At 36.7% G+C, this 18,105-nt stretch overlaps 1 protein-coding gene across 2 annotated transcripts in view; it reads right to left on the bottom strand.

Annotated features, from left to right (window-relative positions):
- LOC126370054 (NADP-dependent malic enzyme-like) overlaps nt 1-18,105 on the bottom strand; it is a 57,247-nt gene that overhangs the window by 34,236 nt on the left and 4,906 nt on the right. The window contains exons 1-2 of one of the 2 annotated variants that reach the window (XM_050014700.1): nt 11,225-11,541; nt 9,059-9,269 (exon numbers count right to left, since the gene is read on the bottom strand). In XM_050014700.1, coding sequence (XP_049870657.1) covers nt 9,059-9,269; nt 11,225-11,307 — 294 coding nt within the window. In that variant the 5' untranslated portion in view covers nt 11,308-11,541. Of the gene's footprint in view, nt 1-9,058; nt 9,270-11,224; nt 11,542-18,105 lie in introns of those variants that run through there. The other variant, XM_050014701.1, reaches the window with a different exon arrangement.

The raw sequence follows: 18,105 nt of genomic DNA, 5'->3' as shown, positions 1-18,105 counted from the left end.
TCAAACTTTTGCAATGGCAAATTCCACTTGATATTAACACCCCACACAAGTACGTACAGGTAGCCATACAAGTAGGTATGGGTGTTAGTGACACCGTAACGAATACTGAGGGGGATGATTCACAGACCATGATTCTGAGTCGATATCAAGTGAAATTACCTGTCGGAATATTCATGAAAATTTTATTGTTTTTTTTTAATTATTTTCCATTCCATACTTTTGCGACGGAAACTTCCACTTGATATCAACTCAGAATCATGCCCTAAATCATCCCCCTTAGTATTCGCTACGATGTCACTAACACCCTGTATAGTTGGTATAATATTAAACATGTTGATGTATATGCCTTAGAGCAATTAGTCGACCTCGATCGCCATCGACGTAATGATGGCCGATCTAATGATAGGTGGTGGCAATGAAAGTTGTCGTGTACAGTCATGAGCAATATAATGTACTCACTTTAGGACTCTGTCGCACTAACATATTTGACATTTAGTGAGACTTACGGTTCAATTTGTCAAAAAAGTTAATGTGACATGGTACCAAAGAGTATACATATTAATGCTCGTGACCGTCCTGGTGAGCACAACAGCTTATCTGAACTATACAGGGTGTTAGTGACACCGTAACGAATACTGACGGGGATGATTCAGACCATGATTCTGAGTTAATATCAAGTGGAAATTGCCGTCACAAAATTAATGATGTAGAATAATCAGCTGAATCATCCCACTCAGTATTCGTTACGATGTCACTTACACCCCATACAAGTACATATGGTAGCCATACAAGTAGGTATGGGTGTTAGTAACACCGTAACGAATACTGAAGAAGATGATTCAGACCATGATTCTGAGTTGATATCAAGTGGAATTTCCTGTCGGAAAATTCATGAAAATTTTAGTGTTCTTTTTAAATATTTTCCGTTCCATACTTTTGCGATCGAAAATTCCACTTGATATCAACTCTAAATCACGGCCTGAATCATCTCAGTATTCGTTATGATGTCACTAACATCCTGTATATTAAAAATGAATTCAATTTAAAGGAATTGAATCATTAATGGTTTTTCCAGGAAATCGTTTTGGTAATTAACTTCCTCAAAATCTGACAAATTACCTACAATAAACAAATAAAACTTAACTCTACCTCCCATTAAATCACTAGAAGGAAATCCTGGTATATATTACATTATAGAAATAAGGGGAAAATCCATACATCTGTGTTAGGACTTTATAACAAAAGTGGCTACAAGTTGTCTTTGATCACTTGTGACTGCCCACTCATTAGCGTTCACAGGCTTAAGTTTGTGTATGTGTTAAGGGGAAAATATTTTATTTAATACCTCCGTGACTTCGCGTCTCGTTTTTGTAAGATGAGTAAAAACTTAGTCATTGCGTAATTTGTTTATTGTATCACTCGAAACGCTGACTAACTATGAATGTTCCGTTTTTTGCCCAAAGTTTAATTGTGCTCTATCATAGTTACTATGTACTAATGGGTTGGATATTCTTACGTTATATGATACAAAGAATACGTAGCTGGATTTTACTTCTAAAAATACCTCAGCAATTATAAATAGCGCCGTAGTCGTCGTAGCCCAGTTGGAAGAATGCTTGACTTTCACTGTAAGGTCGCAGGTTCGAATCCAACACGGGCTACCGAACCTATCATTTTTGAATTTATGTTTGGATCATAAATGATTTACGTGATAAATCTCAGTGGTGAAGAAAAACATCGTGAGGAAACCCACATACCCGGGGAAAAAATTTGGGAGGTATGTGACCTAACCTGTATTAGGCTGGTTTTCCCTCCGCGGATTGGAAGGTCAGAGTCAGTCGCTTTTGTAAAAAACCAGACCTGTCAAATCTTCAGGCTAGGTAAGCGGTCCCCGTGAAGATGTGTCTACACTCAGCGGGATCCCCTGTCTGGGAGACATAAGAGTGATGCAGAGAATTAGATCTGGATTTGTTCTACTGAATTATGCTGAAAACAGAATTTGTTCCGTTAAAAAAACGGAAATACAAAGTTTTCTAACCGACCTCCAGCCAGCGGGATATTTCCCAAAGTTAAGTCTGATGAAGTAGAAATTGGTATTAACTTTTAGATCTGTATTTATTCTGTTCAACAAAACAAAAAAAATACTTCTGACATTCTTACTTCAGCTACAATCAAGCTGCAATGAACACATCCCGTGAAGAACGGGACAACGTTAGGGCGATGATGACGTCAGCGAGTATAAATACGTTTCTATACTGTATTTTCTTAATTCTACAGTCTTTAATGTTCTTAAAGAATCAGTCTGCATTTGAAGTTAATTATTGAACTAGGTCTCTATATAATAGGATTCTCTACCTACGAAAGTTTTAATGTAACGCGAAAACATTACACGGAGCGTGTATAATTAACTCTTGTAGTAAAGTGAATCATTTTTGGAGCAGCCAAATTTCCTTATTCATTATAACATTGCATAATGTTTGCGAATATTCATGTCGATGATAGTTTGTTAGCGATGTGGGTTTATTTGTGCACATTGTTACAAGGCTGATGAGGTGACAGTCACGGCCTTATCATAACAACCGCAATGTGGGATTTGTTGCGTGTGTTCTGGTTTATATTGGTTCAACCAGAACAGATTTGGCTAGAAATGTACGTAATTATGATGTAGAATTCGAAGGACGTAATATACGATCCCGACGAATACTCTAGCCATAAAGGCGGCTCGCAACAACAAAAACAGGAAGGTTAAAATGGCCACGTCGAAGCAATTCATCTAAGAATATTACTATTGCTATTTGACATTTGTTTGCATTGCGCACTTAGTTTTATATGCGCAAATGTCAAATTGCAATATTGCTTTCTTAGATGAATTGCTTCGATGTGGCCATAACCCCCCCGAAACCCCGATACCGACCCCACCGGCGTTGGCGACGATTTCCCTACTTCAGCGCTTATCCCTATCGACCCACAAGGGTTATTTTTGAAAATATTTTCCTCTCAGACGACGCCCTGAGCCGATGTTCGCGCCCAACTAACCACCCTCAGGCCTGTTGTCTTAAATTTTGTACCGGGTGAAAGCCCTCAGCACTCCCCATTTGTCCGGACAAATAGTAATGCCATTTGCGGCAAATCTACAATAAGTCACATAAAAAAATGTGTTATATACAATTTTAAACTTGTATTTACGTAGAATATACGGAATTCCTAATTATTTTATAATGACTATTGTCAATGCTGACGCATCTTGGCCAGAAGAAACATTAGTAAACAACGCACAACTACATCCTAATTGGGGTAGTCAGGGGTACATTCATCGCAAGATGAACTAAGTACTCAGAATTCACCGAAGTTTCTGTTAAACCAAAGTGAAAAATATTGATATAATATAATTATTCATATTAATTATTTATATTGATATATATGTATGTAAGTATTACTTTTATGTATAAGTGCTGTTAACATAGTATAATTCTTTTTTTATTATTTTCTCTTAGTTTAAGTTTATCTCTTTCCCGGTCTGCTGGAAGAGATTTCTACTAGAAATAAGCTGAACCGTTTGTCTGTCTTATGTTAGTCTAATTGTTTTTATATTCTGTTCTGTGTACAATAAACTGTTTAATAAAAAAAAAAATAGTATTAATACACGTACATACGAATATGAACTCTAAATTATAAGTAAAAAGTGACTTTTGTGAGCGTTATCGGGAAAATCATAAACGGGACGCAGTGGCTGATAAGGTTCCTAACTTCCGAAAACGCCGTCAAGGTCGAAGTTCGTTCATTGAATCACTGACGGGAAAACATTTCTCACAAAATTTTCCTCCAAACACAATTCCTTTTTGGAGGCTGACAATTCTACGCAGATTCAATAAAAGACGTCCCATTATGCAAATTAAATTATACGCAAAAAACGTATATTGACTTGAGATTAGATGATTAGAATATGTGCCTAAATAAATAAGTAATTTTTTAAAAACACATTTTGTGGACGAAGAAACTTGTGTAGCAAAAAATATATCATATACTTGTACCTACCTGCTATGTTAACATCATTAGCAACAAACAAGAAGTTGTGTTTGTGTGTTTTATTTGCCACCTAAAATTCATCTTTGCTTTAATGTTTTCTTACATAAGCCTAGCAACAACCATTCTAAACCTCAAACGAGTATCATTCGCAAGAATAACAACCGTGAAGTTTCGTACACGTATCAGGTTAAACGGAGCTATTATGTACCAACGTCGTAATTGCCAAATAATGGGTTAGATGCATAGACCTCGTATAAAAAAAAATAACCAATGGTGCTGATTCCTGTACACATCATCTAATTTTATTTTAAGTTATACATGTCATTTTCTTATCCGCCGAAAACAGGCATAAAATTTATGGAACACACGTCAAATTTAGGCAGAAATTTTAAAAACATTTTTGTATTGGCCAGACAGACCTGAAAGAATTAAATAGATAGCACACGTCAAACGGGTCGCATACCAGCGAGATGCCTATTTTATTCGCCCGGGTTATTCATAATTTTAAAATGAACAGTCGTCAATTATCTGTCTCTTTCCTTTTGGGTGGATGAGAAATTGACGGGTATAACTTAAAATTAGGAGGTGTCTGCAGGAATCGGGGTCATTGTCTGTAAAAAAATATCCGCGGCGAGGCGCATCTTGTCACAAGAGACGGTGTAACGACACTGTACAACCGATATTTGACTTTATTTGAACAGTCATAGCATCTTAATTTGAGGGAACGAACTTATACTATCTACATGTATACGTATATTAACACGGCTCGGACGCTGTTTTTTAAATCTTAGCGAATGTGAGTCTATTCGTTTATAGGATGTCAGTGGTTAGATGACGAAGTTACCGCAACTTTACATAGAGTTTGAGAAAACCCAATACTAATTCCTTAAACCGGGGAAATCCTAGAACATTATATTTTAATACGATTATCAGTGTCACTAAAGGTTGATGTATTAATAATTAATTTTATGTACTACTAGCTTTTGCCCGCGACTTCGTCCGCGTAGCGTGTTATAAAAGAGAGATCTTTGTGTGTGTGGGAGTGTATGTCAAATTTCAAGCATCTAACTTATGCAGTTTAGATTTTTTCATACGACATTTTTTCCCCGCTAACTCCCATTTTTCAAAATACAGCCATAACTAAACTTAGGTATGCATGCATGCTAGATTAAAAACATCTACTCGTATCTTACGCGGTTTAGATTTTTTCATACAAATGTTTTTTCCCGCTAACTCCCGTTCCCGTGGGAATTTTGCAATACCTTGTTGCAACTAAGCTTTAAGTTTACTAAGGTACCTGCATGCCAAATTTCAAACGTCTAACTTGAGTGGTTTAGATTTTTCATACAAAAGGATTTCCCCGCTAATTCCCGTTCCCATGGGATTTCCGGGAATTCCTTTCTTAGTGCACCTTTACGGTACCTAAGCTACGCGGTCTCTTCCAAATTTCAAGTGCCTACGTTTAGCCGTTTAGTCTGTGCGTTGATATGTCAGTCAGTCAGTTTCTCCTTTTATGTATTTAGAAGTTTAGATTAGATTAGATTTTTTTATACAAATGTTTTTTCCCGCTAACACCCGTTCCCGTAGGAATTTTGCAATATCTTGTTGCAACTAAGCTTTAAGTTTACTAAGGTACCTGCATGTCAAATTTCAAACGTCTAACTTGAGTGGTTTAGATTTTTCATACAAAAGGATTTTCCCGCTAATTCCCGTTCCCGTGGGAATTTCGAGAATTCTTTTCTTAGTGCACCTCTAAGGTACCTAAGGTACCTGCATGCCAAATTTCAAACGTCTAATTTGAGTGTTTTAGATTTTTCATACAAAAGGATTTTCCCGCTAATTCCCGTTCCCGTGGGAATTTCGGGAATTCCTTTCTTAGTGCACCTCTACGGTACCTAAGGTACCTGCATGCCAAATTTCAAACGTCTAACTTGAGTGGTTTAGATTTTCCATACAAAAGAATTTTCCCGCTAATTCCCGTTCCCGTGGGAATTTCGAGAATTTCTTTCTTAGTGCACCTCTACGGTACCTAAGGTACCTGCATGCCAAATTTCAAACGTCTAATTTGAGTGTTTTAGATTTTTCATACAAAAGGATTTTCCCGCTAATTCCCGTTCCCGTGGGATTTCCGGGAATTCCTTTCTTAGTGCACCTCTACGGTACCTAAGGTACCTGCATGCCAAATTTCAAACGTCTAATTTGAGTGTTTTAGATTTTTCATACAAAAGGATTTTCCCGCTAATTCCCGTTCCCGTGGGAATTTCGGGAATTCCTTTCTTAGTGCACCTCTACGGTACCTAAGCTACGTCTCTTCCAAAATTCAAGTGCCTACGTTTAGCCGTTTAGGCTGTGCTTTGATATGTCAGTCAGTCAGTTTCTCCTTTTATATATTTAGATTACATATTTAGAAGATATTTCCGTCATACATGATTTCTATGTAACTTTAACCATTAAGGCTGCTCACGCGACGGAAGCTTAAAAAATAGAGTAACTTCTCCCGTTTTCCCAAAATTTCCCTTCACTACTCTGCTCCTATTGATTGTAGCGTGATGAAAAGTATACTATTACCTGCCCAGGAGTATGAAGAATAATTGTACCAAGTTTCATTAAAATCCGTCCAGTAGTTTTTGTTTCTATAAGGAACATACAGACAGACAGACAGACAGACAGACAGACAAACATTTTACTGATTGCATTTTTGGCATCAGTATCGATCACTAATCACCCCCTGATAGTTATTTTGAAAATATATTTAATGTACAGAATTGACCTCTCTACAGATTTATTATAGTATAGATAGAAGATTGGATTTGTGTGAACAATGGGCGTGTCAAGCAACTCTACGTCATTATTATTTACTTATAAAGGGCGAGTACTGAAGTCAAACAGTTTACCTATTGTACTTAGCTAAAAGCAATGAATCGTTGATGTACCTACTAGATTGCAAATGTAGATTGTAAAAAAAATACCTTAATCCAACATAGTTACATACATACATACATACTTGCGTACATTGTTAGTGGACGTATGTATGTCGCGAGTGTCTGAGGTTTAGCGAGATGATGAATGATGTGTGAAAATTAAATATGTTTTTATATGGTCGTAAGGCCCAAATGCCTTTTAAAATCCAAATCCCATTGTTTAACTATTGTGTCTGGAAATCCGGGCGTTACGAGGATATTGTTTACAACTAAGTATTTTTATATGTCTAATTATATTATTGTTTATATTGAAAGTTAAGTCGTGAAATGTAAATAATAAATAAAGAAATAATACCTAGTTCTGAACAATAACTGTGATTAGGTAGTATCTTAATCTCTGAGTTGTAAAGTCGGTGATCGAGCTCACCAACCCTGGTGTCAGGGTCATTATTACGATAATTATTTGCCCAGTCAGGAACTAAACCAGTGATCGAAACAATAAATATACCAACTGAGTTAATTTACTAAACATAGTAACATCACGATATAACTGATACTTTACATTAAGTGAGCTCTCATACAGTGGAGTGCACTATCTAACATAACATAGAACTCCATATTGCATTTATCACCTACTTTAAACTGAGTACTTTACAATACATTTATAATAAACAAATATTTGTCTGGTAGCAACAATATACAGCCGAAAGTTAGGTAGGTGGTTACAAAAGCCGAATGCTGGCACACAATGTCATGTCGCGAAGTTATCTAATATCTATAAGAATCCGATAAATATGTTCTCTTTTGTTAAAGAAAAGTAAGAGAACGTTACTGTCCTTCAAACTTACACAATGCGAGATCATAAATAGATCCGAGTTATGGAAATTAATCGGGAACTCAGATATTATCTAACATCCACCTAAATGCTATGACGTCCAATGTAGTGTTCTAAAATTAGAGCTAAACGTTTTATCTTCAAAACTACATATTGCGATCTTATCTACTATTGACTTATCATTGTCAAATACTAATTCGGCGACGGTAAGAGGAATAAATATTATTTTCCTTCAAAGTGAAAGTCCTTTTTAATTGTAATTTATAAGGTTGGAAGTACCCTCGGGCTGATAGAATCCGGGTCAATTTGTGGTCGGTTACGTAACTCTATTGGCCTGAACCCACTTAGATCCCCACTAGTGGTGCTAGAATGGTATTACCGGTAAAGTGGCGTGACCAGTACGTCACTGATCAATATTCAGCCGGACCAGTCATTATGATTTATTTACCAACCGCTATTGTTATAAACTACCAACCTACTGACGAAGCATCGATCGACATATATCTTTCTTCGCTCACCCTTGCGAAATTCGTGATATGAATATTGAGTAGGTATACCTGTTGTTGTAGAGAAAGAAAGTCTTAGAAAATCTTGTGATATATTTCAGATTTCGTAATCAAAATATTTGTGTTTTCTTCAAAGTGCTTGGTTGGCATTACTGTGATAATTAAGAGGACATGAGTTCAAGGATAGTATTATTGAGTCTAGTGAGCATGAGTCTGCGTAAGTATTGAGTCAAGTCAGGGGGTCTTTACGTAACGACCTCGAACCCCCCCTGTCGCCTGCTCGCCCCTTCCCGACCATCATACAATGGCACTTCCCATCATTGGATTTTATACATTTCACAATATACCTATTGAGTAAACAGGTAAAAGTACAATAAATTAATTGTATGCACGTTTACTATACATAGAAACTTAGCTTTACATAATTAATAGGATACCTACCAATAATAAACCCGCCGCGGAACTACGGAAGTATCGGCCTTGATATTTAAAACTATTTCATCCGTTTCCTTAATAACGACGTAATAAAAATGACACAGTTTTCTAAAGACCTAGTACGTACAAGTACTTAAAAGCAATTAGTTAAATAGGAGAACGACGTAAAGAAGTTTGTTGACACCGGAATCGGACACCGCGTGACAAAGTTCAGCGCGGGGCAACTTCACAACAACACACCGGTAACACCTGACAGTGGTACACGCTGGGAATACAATGCAATACGTCTAATGCTTCCGGGGTTGTGACCTGGGGGAAATGGGAGAGTAACTAACCTTGTTGAGTCCAGGGTGCTTGAGGCGGTCGAGGCCCGAGACCCGGCTGGCGACGACGCCGTCGCCGGAGCCCCAAAATCCGATGCGGTCGCGCTCCATGAAGTCGTGCGTACAGCCCGTGCCGCCGCCAACGTGCGACTGCTTCTTGTCAGCGTGCGGGCCGTGGGTTTTGTGTGGGGCGGGGGGCGCGGGTCCCATCGCCGCGTCGCTCCTGGGAAAGCGGAAAGCGGGAAACTTCAGATAAGACTCGAACCACTTCAGCGATACGAACCGCGCTTGCGGTTTCAGCCGCTTCCCCCAACCCGATAACAGGTGGCGCTACCTACCGTGGGAACGGTGTTATCAAATTACTACGTATTTATTTCCGTTCATAAATATGTTTGCCCACATTTTTAGAACTTTTCGATCGATAACATGACAGTGGAAAATTGTACTATTTATACGAGCTGGTACAGTTCAATGACCTGAATTTATTTGGCCCGTTAATAACTCAAACCAATCAATTTTCTTTATTAGTATGTGTATTTGAAAAGACTCACATACCTATCCGGCCAGGGCAAATCTTTTTCCTGATTTTTAGTGTTTCATGTCATAAGTTTGATACCGGGTAAGTCGTTAAACTCGACTGTAGGGAATCACGTCCTGTCTCACGTCACGGGCTAGTAGGTACCTTTCGCTACCACCTTAAAATACTTAAGTACTTACATCAAAATTTATCTTTGAACACAAACACAAAAGTGGCTATAAGTTTTCTACTAAATATTGATGATTTATGACCGATGAGATGACCATCTGTAATCAAAACTATGAAAACTCGCCTCCCATTACTAAGTACATAAACTGAATTGTACGCCTACACGAATATAAATATGCATCGAGAGTTCAATTCCTCTCAGCACTGAAATTTGCAAGCAAATGGAATAAGTTCAGTACAAACAGTTCTGTTCTATTTATCTATTCTGTGAGCTGTGCCACCGGTCCCGACTGTTGAGTGCCTGTCTGAATATGCAAGTAGGTGGTATTGCTCCCGTTCTTACCTCCATCCCGCCTAGCTTTGACGGGAATATTTTTACAGAGAGCAAAGGAGTAAAAGCCCGACACTTCCCTTTAAAGTTTTAAACACTGAATATTATTTAAATACTCCACTAAACCTTTTTCTGTAATAATGATATATTGTCGAATAGAACGGAGCTCCACAACTTTTAGACATAGAAATTCTTACTACATAACTACCACCAACTTTGGAAAACAGCTGCAGCATGAAAGTACTTCTCATTACGCTACGTAGCTAGCTACCCTTATTACCCTACGTAGCTTTAGCTACGCGACTACGCAAGGGTTCAAACGACTACGATAGGACTACGCGACTACGAAGGGCTACGACCTACCAGTGAGGCACTGCCGGGCACAGTTTCCCGCTCTTTTCACATACGCACTTGTTATTCATGCAATTGAATCTGCGAATAGAGTAAAACGCTCAGATTTTATAATGGAAATTATATTAAAAATCAAATAATTTAAAAATATATATATATCGTCAATTCGCAAAATAACAAGTATAATTTTGAAATAATTATAAAAAAAATATTATTTATAGTTTATTTACTACATCAAAGTTACTTTTACACGGTTATTTTGAATTAAAAATAAGAAAATAAAAAACAGTAATTAGGTACCTATTTTAGGTAAATTGGACAAATATTTACCAAACCTTATTCGTGTCTTTGACTAAATTCTTAAAAATTTTCTTGACGACTGGAAATAAGAAATATTTTGATGAGATTTATAAATCTTTAAAATGGGATTTTCGTTTCTACTTAGATATTTCTAATATTATTCTATAATATATCCAATATTATAGTTCATTTAATATTCTTTTTAGGTATGAACTTATTTGTGGTTTATTCAGAGGATATAGACGACGATAGTTTTGACCCCGTACTAATGCTTATTTTTATAGAAAACGTAAAACCTCTATAAACTGACCTATAATCCTACATACAAAAAAAAATATTTTTTACTACATTTTTACTATATCTTTTTAAATGCGACTTTTATATATCAACCAAAATTTAATTTCCTATAAATATTAAATAAAAATAACGATATAAAATTAAATATTTAAAACGATTAATAGGAGAAAACAGAAATTAATTTAAAGCTCACCTTCTGATGCCTTTGCCCGCGCCATTCATATGACATTCATCAAATTGTCCGTTAGATTTTACTTTGCGTGACAGAAATGCCATTTTTAAAATAATTTACAAAAGAGATCAAACTTATCACAGAGAAACTGGTCAGCTACAAAAAATAACTTAATAGTTTTTTTAAACTCAAAAGAACTTATGGAAAAGTTTTTATTACTTTTTAAAATAAGTTTTATGAAATATTTAATTTTAATTATTTTATACAAATATTAGTAATAAAGATTGGGACATTTTTTGTTTGTCGCGGAGCTCTGACGAACTCTTGGAGACGACTGATGGACGGAAGACAAGATCACGCTAATATCATTCATACCTCTCACACTTATCTCATTTTAAATTTATTATAGTAAGTATCACACTCTAACCCGATACTACTCTCGGTTACTTATAAACAAAAAAGTCCAAACAAGGCTAATTTTGAAATAAAATTGGGAAGTTTCCTTCTTCACAGGAGTAACAAGATTATAAGCCCAAAAAAAAATGACGTTGACAACATTATTAAATATTTACAACTTTAATCAAAATTGTGACATACGAGTAGGTATCGTTATCTACAAAAGAAATGAAATAGTTAACAATTGAATTGTATTTCGTAACACGAGCATGGCGAATGTTTCTTAAATCTTGATATAAGTATAATGCTAGTTACAAGCTTTTCTTTCATTAAATTCACAAAGTAATAAAATAAAGTGTGTTAATTTCGGGTAAATAAAAATCCTGTAAAACAAATGTTGATCTACGGTTAGGTGCAAAGATTAAAAAGGTTTTTTTTAAATTGGAATGCATAGTAAAAGTTTGCAAATACAGAGCACACGTAAAGCCGATGGTGGCACCATGTGCACGATAACGTGTCACGCGCACGCTGCGCCGCGGCCGGCGCACGGGTCGCGGGATCAACCCAAGGTCGCGGGAATGTTACGCACAATGACATTCATTCATGAGCTCCATCAACTCATTCCACCAAGTCCATTCCATCTGAGGACATCCAGACGTACGGCGGGTTACCATCCTTACTTGATTGCCATTCCACTAATCCGCACCAAGTCCTTCGCTTCATCTTTCATAATGCGCACAGACAAGGAATGGAATGGGCTGCCGGCGTCGGTGTTTCTTGTATCTTATAACCTGGGGTCCTTTTAATCACGGGTGAATAGGCATTTTCTGGGTAAGCTCGTTCCACGGTCGATCTCTTCTCCTCGTGGAAGAATGAAGTCAAGAGCAAACCCATTTTAATTTAAAAAAAAAAACTATCATTCTAGTGCTTCGATAGATGTCTGGATTTAAATACATAATTATAAGATCTATAAATAGAAAACCTATATTCTATAAAAAAGGTAGCACCTCCTTCGAAGCATAAAAATGCCCGTGTCAAACGATTCTGTAAATAACATTGCAGGTTCCTAAGTTACAATAAGAATGGTCTCCCAAATTACGATGTAAATTACTAATTTGATCAATTAATAACTGAGGTTACAAACCTGTAGGTATATCATTATATATATCTGTAGGTAGGTATATGCGGTATAATATATCACATTGGGGTAGTACAACTTCGAGGTTTGTAACCTCAGTTATTAATTAAGTAACTAGTAAGTAACTAGGAACGTAGGTACCTTCTTACTAAGTAATAACGAGTTATTGTGTGTGATAGGTAATTATTCCGTTGTAACTTAGTAAGTTCTTGTTAAAGCATCTTTGTATTTTAATCATTCATGAAGATATCCCAAAATACATTCCCAGTTTTTTATGATAAGCATAGTAGCATTGAGGTGTCTAATTATGACGTAATTACATAACAAAGCTTTCAATTATATTCAAATACAAATACTCCTTATTATAAAAAATTGAGTTATTTCAATAAAAAAGTGTCTTCAAAAATGTGTGTGTGTGGGTTAAAAAAGTGTGTTATGTGCGTAATAAAGTTTCTTCTCACCTTTAATGTCTCTCGACGCTCGACAGATATTTAAGTTCGTTTAGCTGCATTAATGGATGTTCAGGTCATAGGACGACTAAGTGTTATCAGACGAAAGACCGTAGTTCATAAAGTTTAATGGTGTCTGCTTATCTATCACTAATAATTGACAGCTGATCAACACGCGTGCTCGTGGAAATTAACTCGGAAGATTAATAGACAGCACCCACTGATCATACTATATCATATCACACCCCAGACACTTCATACAAAGAACCTCGTTTTATAATTATGTAATTATTATGCAAAAGTGACAGGCAGGCAGTCGCTTCTGTAAAAAACCGGACCTGTCAAATCTTCAGGTTAGGTTAGCGGACCCTGTGAAAAACGGGATAATGCTAAGGAGATGATGATGATGATGCGGAAGGGGATACAAACAAAATACGTAAGCAAAAACAAAAATACAATTCTATGCAAGCCTGACAACAATGCACAGTGTACATTGTAAGGCTATTATGTATAATAATCAGCCGTACTACAAAACGGCTGCTTTAAAAAACGGTTAGCCGTAATGTAATACGGTGGATTACACAATCTGGCTGCGACATATGCATTAGGCCTTATTTTTACGCATAAGTAAGTACAGAAGTTTCTGTACAGCTAGGACGGGAGAGCCCTATGCGCTCCCCATTTGTCCGGCCAAGTAGTTAATGCCACCTGCGGCAAACCTAAAATAAGTCACGTCAAAAAAATGTTCAGGTAGATACGACATAGGAGATGATTACAGAAATTAGAATGTAGATTGGTATAACTTTGTGGATTATATGAATATAAGGAGCGGGAAAATAAAACGGCGTCGTTCTGGTTAAGTACTCCATTTTGTTTCTATATTTTTTTTAATTTAAACATGGCGCTTGTCTATGACAATGATGACTCTTTAAAATAGATATTCTTTTTGATTCGAGTGATTAATGGCAAATACATGTTATTGCATCATGACAATACCTACATGAAATATTAATATTTCAAAATAAAAATATTGTACTTACAACATTTCTTCACAGAGAAACAGACTTTACACCTCAACTTAAACTTTAGACTCTAAACTCTGTTCGTGTTTATTTATATCGGAGATCCGCATAATTTAAAGAACACGTGTTTCGACTATGTCAATAAACTTTAGTTAAACATGTTTATTTACATTAAATAAGTTCCTGTTATGCGCAATGTCACCGAAAAGTGAAATGACGATACGTCGCGAGACGATCCGTAGAATGTCCCAGACAAAATCTACGCACCAGTTTTTTAAGTAACATTGTGGTAGACTGGCTTGCTTTTCAAACGGGAAGCCGGGATTCGACCCGGTACCAGACTTGCATTAATGAGTTATTAATTTATCGTAAGTGCAGTTCCACAGTTACTAAAACTAAGCTTTATCTCTGTCTTGCACTCGTCATAAGTGAAGGACGGCTATTTTTTCTAATGGATCTCACATAGACAGGTAGATAGATAGATAAAATAACACAATGACACACAAGCACAATGGACACAAGATACAGAAATAAGATCAACAGATACAGAAAGGCACAATAGGCGGCCTTATCGTCCATGCAGCAATTTCTTCCATGCAACCTTTGAGTAGATACAGGTTTTTTTTTAAATTTGATGATTTTTGGGATCAGGATTTTTTTGGGTACATACATTTCTACTTGAATTAGGACCATTGTTAATCATTCAGCAGATATACCTACGTCCTACCTGCTGCATAAAGAGCCAGGGTGACCTAGTGCACCAAAATTCCTACTAAAATCGGGTTTATGATTGAGTTCTCTCTAAGCATATGGCCGTCTAATAACAGATAATTAAACCATCATTACTCGTCTGAGAAGTACCTACAACAATTTGTATTCTGCAATGTCCGCCATGATGGGGCAATACAGTTGTTACTTCACCAAACGAACTACCAACACAAAATATTCATGGTCTAAAGTAAACGTTATATGCAACGCGCTATATTAGCTATGATTTAAAAAAAGTGTGTTATGTCTGTCTACGTATCTGGTCTACCTTTTGTCTTATTAACCACCCTTAGAGGTCCGTGTTACTCTATGGTGTCTTATCATTATCTTCTTCTTATCGTGTGGGTTGTGAGGTGAAATACCAGCCTCATCAACCCTGGCGTCAGGGTTATGATTGAACCGCCTAAGGCCCCTGACATGGCTCAAGTAAGGATTACTCACATCAGTAAATAGTAACCGGTTATCATTATTATAATATTATATGCGAACTTCGTTTTATCTTTGTAACTTGACCAGCGCTCCTTAATACGCTATGTATAGTTTACTTTCTATTTTTCTTACGTTCTCTATTTGTATGTTTATGGAATGGTATAATGCTTTTGGCGGGAACGGAAACGGGACGATTGCTTTCTTCATTGAATAATCTAAATAATCAATACGAACTGGTGTTTTGTGGTTAATGATCGCATTAAGTTAGTCGGAAAACATTCGCGATAGTGTTATTATGTCGAAATAGTCAATAAACAAAGTGTACCTATCTATTTTCGCTTCGTGCCAACAAGCCGCTTCATAACTCAAAAGTTTATGCGAACTTTTGAGTTAATACGTTTGGGGTTCGGAGTAGGAGTCTGCTCCGAGGGTGGGGGCTTACGTTTCATCATTCATCATATAAGGCAGCCATGTCTTATGGGCACAGTTCTCTTTGCCTTGCCCTTCGGGGAAATCCAAAAATGTTTCTGGAACGCTCAGCCCGCGGAGGTCCCTGTTGCTCTATGTGGTCAGCTGAATATTATTTCGTTGAGGATCACTTTGTAAGTTATTTTCTTGCCAGAATCTTCAGCATGACAGTAAAGGATCTTCGTAAAAAAGGTAATTAACAGACAGACAAAATGCAGACAAACGTAATTTTCAGTAAATTGGTCAAATAAAGTCGGTAACATAAAAAACATACTTTTTATCGGTTTACAATCGTGATAATCTGTTTGTAAGTACCTGTGGCACAGTTCTAATTACGAATCCAAGGTTTTGTAAAAAAAAACAGTGACTAATATCTGTGAAACTGTGATTACTCATTTTACTAGGTAAACTATATTGATAAGGCTAGCTCGCCAATGTACGGTCACGAGCATTAATATGTATACACTTTGGTACCATGTCACATTAACTTTTTTGACAAATTGAACTGTAAGTCTCACTAAATGTCAAATATGTTAGTGCGACAGAGTCCTAAAGTGGATACATAATATTGCTCATGACTGTACTAAAAGTGTTTGAACAACAAAATGTTCAGGACCACTGTTATACACAGTGGACAAGTGGTTTCCCTAGTGTGGGGTCCTCTCTCTCTCTTTATTTAAGAGCTGCGCTCTTGTCGGTGGAGTAATCGCCATTACTCCATAGATAGGGCGTGTAGAACGGTGGTTGCCCCAATCGCCTTCCGTTCCGCAGTACACCAACCAATTTCTCAATCGGTGATGTTCTAGCTAGAGCCCTACCAGAATCCATTTCCTCGGCCTCCAACCAGTACTAATACCGCTGCTGCCCGGCATCAGGGGTGCGCTTATGAAGTAGCGGTAGTGGTAGTAAACGTGACCTTATATGCGTTTAAAAAGTATTACGTAAAAAAAAATGTTTTGTTGTTTGTTGAAGAATTGTTGAAAGTGGGGTCCTCTAAGCATCTTCTATTCTATTCCAAGGCATTGCAACTTGTGATCACTTATGACCATTTTACGACTGTTGGCGATCGATGTGGCGACATGACACGAAGTCATTTCACGTTGCCTGGAGGAGATTGCTACCTTAGCAATAAGGCCGCCTGTTGTACTACCAATTTAATTATAATACTAATGTATTTTTAATGTGATTTAAGTGCAATAAAGAGTTTTTGTATTGTATTGTTAAACCGTCGGTCCCGGGCTACTGCACAAACGCCTCCACCAGCCCGCAATGCAGTAACGTGATTGAGGTAGCCTGTACCCAGCAGTGGGATTGAGAGTGAGACGTATATACTTAGGCTATTTTTATGTTTGCATAATTAATAACATTGGGCGGAAGGCAAGAGGAAACCACTGCCCTATTTTCCCCTAAAAAGTAGCATGGAAAATGCTGTACCGACAAGAGCGTGGCTCTTAAATTGATGATGATGAATTAATAACATAAAATGTAAGTACATTTTGCTATGATTTCAAAAGTAAGGAGATTTTGCTATGATTTTATATTCTATTCTGGCGATGAGAACCAACTCGCCGCGGGACAAACACGTGTGATTCCACCACAGTTCGATGACAAGGTATTGGTTATTGAAAGCATTATCTTTTCAAGGTTTAATTTATCTTTCAATTTGTTTTTTTTTTATAACATTTTGACGTGACTTATTGTAGATTTGCCGCATACGGCATTAACAACGTTGCCGATCAATTTGTCTTTCAATTCCATTTCTATTGTAAATAACGGTTCTTTCCCCCATTTCAATTTAAAAAGTTCCAATGTCCATATTGAAAACCCATTCGCGTACTTAAATAAAATAGTTACGTACATACCTATATTAAAAAATCTGAGTTTATGATAGTACTAAACGTAGCCTATTACGTAAACAACTAAGTAGGTACTATAACTAAGTACTAACTGTTTAGATTGTAGTTAATGATTTTTGTTTTTATAGCACTTACCTGTGCTTAGGGAAATTTACAAAGAGAAAATTAAATCGAAAAACCCGAGTCAGATTTATTTCGATTTAAATTTTCTCTTTGTAGATAGTAGTTGTTTTTATAATTATGCTAGTGTTGTGTTTAGGTATAAAAAATACAAAAAAAGAACAAATACTGAGAATTATTGAGGACAGAAGAGGCAAGATGATTGGACACCTAATAAGACACGACGAATTTATTAAAAACATAGAAGGAAAGCTAG

This window comes from Pectinophora gossypiella, chromosome 10 (assembly GCF_024362695.1).
Source record: "Pectinophora gossypiella chromosome 10, ilPecGoss1.1, whole genome shotgun sequence".
Lineage (NCBI taxonomy): Eukaryota > Metazoa > Arthropoda > Insecta > Lepidoptera > Gelechiidae > Pectinophora > Pectinophora gossypiella.
Note: the sequence above shows the minus strand (reverse complement) of the source record. Positions and strands in the feature narration are given on the sequence as shown.